This window comes from Cucurbita pepo, chromosome LG08 (assembly GCF_002806865.2).
Source record: "Cucurbita pepo subsp. pepo cultivar mu-cu-16 chromosome LG08, ASM280686v2, whole genome shotgun sequence".
NCBI classification, from domain to species: Eukaryota; Viridiplantae; Streptophyta; class Magnoliopsida; order Cucurbitales; family Cucurbitaceae; genus Cucurbita; species Cucurbita pepo.
In genome coordinates this window covers 2,337,894-2,343,352 of record NC_036645.1, presented here as the reverse complement: position 1 = coordinate 2,343,352, position 5,459 = coordinate 2,337,894, and the positions used below count along the sequence as shown (strand labels likewise).

At 37.5% G+C, this 5,459-nt stretch overlaps 1 protein-coding gene across 1 annotated transcript; it reads left to right on the top strand.

The window, feature by feature from the left end:
- Positions 1-1,407: 1,407 nt before the first annotated feature.
- LOC111800410 (protein PAM71-homolog, chloroplastic-like) lies at positions 1,408-5,459 on the top strand. The gene is made up of 10 exons (XM_023684092.1): positions 1,408-1,735; positions 1,991-2,150; positions 2,943-3,126; positions 3,498-3,545; positions 3,687-3,783; positions 4,057-4,220; positions 4,374-4,439; positions 4,781-4,831; positions 4,935-5,039; positions 5,126-5,459. Exons 1-10 carry the CDS (start codon positions 1,606-1,608, stop codon positions 5,189-5,191), a joined length of 1,071 nt encoding a protein of 356 aa, XP_023539860.1. The 5' UTR covers positions 1,408-1,605; the 3' UTR covers positions 5,192-5,459.

Genomic DNA, 5,459 nt, shown 5'->3' with positions numbered 1-5,459 from the left:
TAATTATTTTTAAATTTGTATGTATTAAATTAATTTAATCAGATTTGATGGATAAACTGATTAGTTACTATTAACTACATGTTTTTGGAGAAATTAAGGTTTGGTGAGAGGATTTTTAAAATTAAAATGGTTTCTAATTTAATTTTAATGACTGTGATAAAATTAATGAAAATAATTTATCTAATTATTTCAATAAATACCTTTAAATTTTTAATTTTTTTAAAATAATATTCTAAAAACAAATCAAGGATTAACACTCCAATTTGAAGTACATTTTCGGGTTTTCGTTTAAAACTCTCTCACGAGTACAATTAAATATGGAGAGTATTAATAATATTTTATTGTTTTTCATTGAAAATTTAATGGTTGTGTCTTTTTAAACGATGGGAGGAGAACGAAACACCCTTTATAAGGGTGTGGAAACATTTCCCTACTAGACGCGTTTTAAAGCTTTGAGGGGAGATTGAAAAGGAAACCCCAAAGAGGGCAATATCTGCTAGCGGTGGGCCTGGACCATTACAAGTGGTATTAGAGCCAGACNTCATTACAAATGGTATTAGAGCCAGACACAGGACTATATGCCAGCGAGGAGACNCCATTACAAGTGGTATTAGAGCCAGACACAGGACTATATGCCAGCGAGGAGACTGTTTTTCGAAGGGGGTAGACATGAGGCGGTGTGCAAGTAAAGACACTGGACCCTGAAGGGGATGAATTTGGTGGTGGTCCCATATCGATTATAGGATGGAACGAGTGCCAACGAGGACGCTGGACCCTGAAACGGGGTGGATTGTAATATCCTACCTTGGTTGGGAGGAGAATAAAACACGGTTGTCGGAAGACAACGTGGGTTGAGTACCTTTGTTTAACGTTGTCTATGTTGAAAATTAATGTTCATTAGTCCAAACTTCCATATGCCTCGCAGGCCTATAAGAAATTCANGATTTGGTGGTGGTCCCATATCGATTATAGGATGGAACGAGTGCCAACGAGGACGTTGGACCCTGAAACGGGGTGGATTGTAATATCCTACATTGATTGGGAGGAGAATGAAACACGGTTGTCGGAAGACAACAACGTGGGTTCATTACCTTTGTTTAACGTTGTCTATGTTGAAAATTAATGTTCATAGTCCAAACTTCCATATGCCTCGCAGGCCTATAAGAAATTCAGTCATTGGGCCCTCTGTACAGATCGGGCCCAACAATCATACATTGTGGGCCCATAGCCCAATGAATGTGATTAATATGGGCCAGGCCTTTAGTTCTAAAACAGCCATTGGATTCTATGTACAGCCCAGGCCCAATAATATAATATTCTGTTCCCGGCCCAATGCGTTTGTCATTAATATGGGCCAGGCACTGGTTCAAAACGACGCCGCAGGATTCATATTTTTTCAACACCAAGTTTTACAAATTCGAGACAAGCTTTCCATTTTATCTCTGCAACTGCGACGTGGCAATCTTCGGAACTCAGATACGGATTTGCTGGCGGAGATTCAACTTCACTTCCGAGCAACTTTACGGTTGAACCGCCGGCGGCCGGCGATAATTATGGTTTTGTAGTAGGTAGATATGAGGTCATAGGAACGAAAAGGAAGGAGAAATGGAAGGATTGGTGGTTCGGTCGCCTTTCGTTTCAACAGGGAAGAAGCTTCCCTTCTCGCCTTTGCTCGATTCTTTGCCGAGTTGTTCTGCTTCTGGCAGTGTATTTGCAAAGACCGTATCGAAATCGCGTAATTTTCTCTTCAATTACCTCTCTTTCTTTATAATTTTCAGTTTTGGTTTTGATTCTGCAAATTTCTGAACGCTCAGTTTTTGCATTATAAGTAGATTAGTTACTCATTGTTTGGTGAAACTGATTGTTTGAGAGTTTCTTTGAGTAATTTACGGACGATTCTCGTGTTGACTGTCTTAATTTTGTCGAATGCTATGCGTTTTCCGTGCATTCTGTGAACATATTGAGCGAGTAGTGAGTGTGTTGTTGACAGTGAAATGTAGAAGAGTAACGAGATTGAACACGAAGTATGGTAAAATCAGAGCGCATTCGTCGAATGTAAGTATCGGATCCGATGGATACAAGCACGAGGAGGAAAAGGAGGGCCAGCATGTTATTTCCAGCAGTGCACCTGGTGATAGTTCATCTAAAACGTGAGTTTCGTCATTTTTGTTTTGATTTTTCTGAGTTGTTGATATATTAAAATTTTGATTTCTGTGACTATGGCTTGGATTATGCACCATATGCATTTATTTTAGAATTCCAATTGATCTTCCGGAGCAATGGTTATAAAATCGAAGGTTTCGTTGAAGGATTNGTGATAGTTCATCTAAAACGTGAGTTACGTCATTTTTGTTTTGATTTTTCTGAGTTGCTGATACATTAAAATTTTGATTTCTGTGACTATGGCTTGGATTATGTACCATATGCATTTATTTTAGAATTCCAATTGATCCTCCGGAGCAATGGTTATAAAATCGAAGGTTTCGTTGAAGGATTTATTATTGTTATTATTATCATTTGAAATCAAAATTCTGCTAATCTGGTTGTTGTTGGGGTTTCTCTAATCCATTCGATATCTGAAGGGCTGTGATAATGAGTTGTATTATTAAGAGGCAGTCAAATTGTAGCAACCTCGCCAAATAATTTTTTGAGCTAATCGATTAAATGACGACCTTATTTGTNTTGGGGTTTCTCTAATCCATTCGATATCTGAAGGGCTGTGATAATGTGTTGTATTATTAAGAGGCAATCAAATTGTAGCAACCTGACTGAATAATTTTTTGAGCTAATCGATTAAATGACGACCTTATTTGTTGTGTAAAAATGATTCTCTCACCTTTCTTGATAATTTAGTGAATCCGGGACACATTTTTCTCTCATATGAACCTACATCACTTCTTCTTCTTCTTCACTCATTTATATATCTTATATTGTTTTGGCAGTGAGAAGTCTCCAAATGGATTGCCTTATCCTCTTTCTATTGCGCTAGTACTTATTGGGTGCAGTTTAGTATTCTCACTGATTGCATTTGTGAAAGGAGGACCATCGTCGATCTTGGCAGCAGTCGCGAAGTCAGGGTTCACTGCTGCTTTCTCCTTAATATTTGTCTCTGAAATTGGGGACAAGGTGATTTTTTTACATTGTTTTTGCCTGTATCAAACCCCATTTTTTTTCAATTTTATCAAGGTTCTCAATTTTTGCCTATTTCTAGAAGGATTGTGCATAACCACATAATCCATAGAAGAAATTACAGATGAACAAAAGAAAAAGTTAAAAGACTAAGATATGAGTTCAATCCACTGAGACTGGAAGTTTGATACTCGACCTTGTTTAGCCACATTACATTTCAAAGAATTAAGTGAAGTAACCAAAATATTCTAAATTTTCCAAATGTTTACTGTTATATGGCTCTACTTCTTCTTTCTAGCATCTTTAGTGTCACATCCCCTTAGAACTTTGAAGATATTGTCAGCTTATACCTTATCTCTTTTGGACAGACATTTTTCATTGCTGCACTGTTGGCCATGCAATATAAGAAAGGACTGGTATATCCTCTATCTCGCTCTCTCCGTCTACATAAATACATCTGCTGTTTGCACCATGTTTTTCCTTTCCTTTGTTCCATATGGCTTGATTCTGTGGGTTAGGAATTGAAAGTGCTATTCAGGTATTGAATTGTTGAGCAGGTTCTGTTAGGATCTATGGGAGCTCTTTCACTTATGACAGTCCTCTCAGTTATAATTGGACGGATATTTCACTCAGTACCTGCTCAGTTCCAGACAAGTAAGCTCAACTGCTCTAGAATACTCTCTTTTAACGTACTGCCTTCTTACTTCTTTCTCTGCTAGGACAATAACTTTGGCCCGTCTTCCGCTATATTGTACTAGATATGATTCTGCTGAGACGATCGACATTTGTTGTTGAAACCAGTGCATTTTGTTCTATTAAAAATTCAATTCGATATTCGATATTTTCTATTGTAACAAATAATACTTCTCCTAGGAATACTTTTAGGTCCAAAATCTTAACTATATTTACGCGCTGTCATTTGTGTAGCTTTACCAATTGGAGAATATGCGGCTGTAACTCTTCTATTGTTCTTTGGTCTCAAGTCCATTAAAGATGCATGGGAACTTCCCTCGAGTGTTCCTAAACAGGACAACGAGAGTCCTCCAGAACTTGATGAATATGTTGAAGCAGAGGAGCTTGTTAAAGAAAAGGTGGATCCCAATTATTAGTTTCCTCTAGATTTTGAATTTTGTTTTGATAAGGCTTGGAAACTGTTGCTTCTGGGTAGTCTATTTCATATTTGTCTGACCCTGTGACCAAAATTCCTGATTCTACCATATGGTAAATCTTTTATTTGTTTTCAGGTTTCGAAACGGCTCTCCAATCCTCTTGAAATCATCTGGAAGTCGTTCAGCCTTATATTTTTTGCTGTGAGTAGCTTTTAATCATTACTATTTCAGAAGAAAAGTAGAACAAAAGCATAATATTTTAGATCGAGTCCACGCGTAAAAATTCATTATAGGAGGATATTTCGTTTGGTCGTTTTAGATCATCAAAAAGGGTATTGTAAACATATATATACACCTTCGTTCTATCACCTTTGCATCATATTTTGTAAATTAGACTGAATGAATATCATATTTAGTTCATCAACTTGGGGACCGTCCCGTAGAGCATTTAAAGCCCTATACGATTTTTCCGAGTATGTGTTTACATATATAAAGAATTCATATGCAAGTACTTGAAGTTTGAAACATTATGTTAATGTTAGGAATGGGGTGATCGCTCAATGCTTGCAACCATTGCTCTTGGAGCTGCACAGGTTCGATTTTCTTTATTTAGAAGCCTGCAATATAGTTTAGTTCATTTTGTTCTCTCTCGTTTCATTTCAAACTTGCGTTTTTCTTTCAATTTCCACTCCACAGTCTCCTTGGGGCGTGGCTACGGGAGCTATCACTGGACACCTAATTGCAACCACCATTGCCATTCTAGGAGGAGCACTTCTTGCAAATTACATTTCTGAAAAACTGGTAGGAGCCTAACTCCTCTCACTTATAATATGCCGTTTGATTCCTTCATCATTGATGCAACAACAACTCACTCGACCTTCAATCAGGTCGGCTACGTGGGCGGTGTACTCTTCTTGATTTTTGCAGTAGCAACCTTTTTCGGAGTTTTCTGACTATTGCACGACATCGAGTTCTTCAACGCCCTATGGCCAGGTCGATGCATTCAAAGGCTCTAATGCTAGTAGCCACAGTGAGAAGAGGAAGAAAAGTGGCTTAACGTAGGTTATTGTTTCTTTTCTTTCTGAAGTATATGATATAATCCTTTTCATTATTCTCAAGCTTCATAATTATTATTTCGTGTGCTTGTCGTGAACAAATTTTTTCCCCTTATGGTTCGTAGTGAAATTCAGATTTTTGCCAATAAAATTACATTTTCTGTTA

Coding starts and splice junctions, on each gene's coding strand:
- LOC111800410 (XM_023684092.1), top strand. CDS start 1,606: ATGGAAGGATTGGTGGTTCGGTCGCCTTTCGTTTCAACAGGGAAGAAG. Junction 1,736..1,990: donor AAAGACCGTATCGAAATCGC/GTAATTTTCTCT, acceptor TGTTGTTGACAG/TGAAATGTAGAAGAGTAACG. Junction 3,546..3,686: donor TGCAATATAAGAAAGGACTG/GTATATCCTCTA, acceptor ATTGTTGAGCAG/GTTCTGTTAGGATCTATGGG.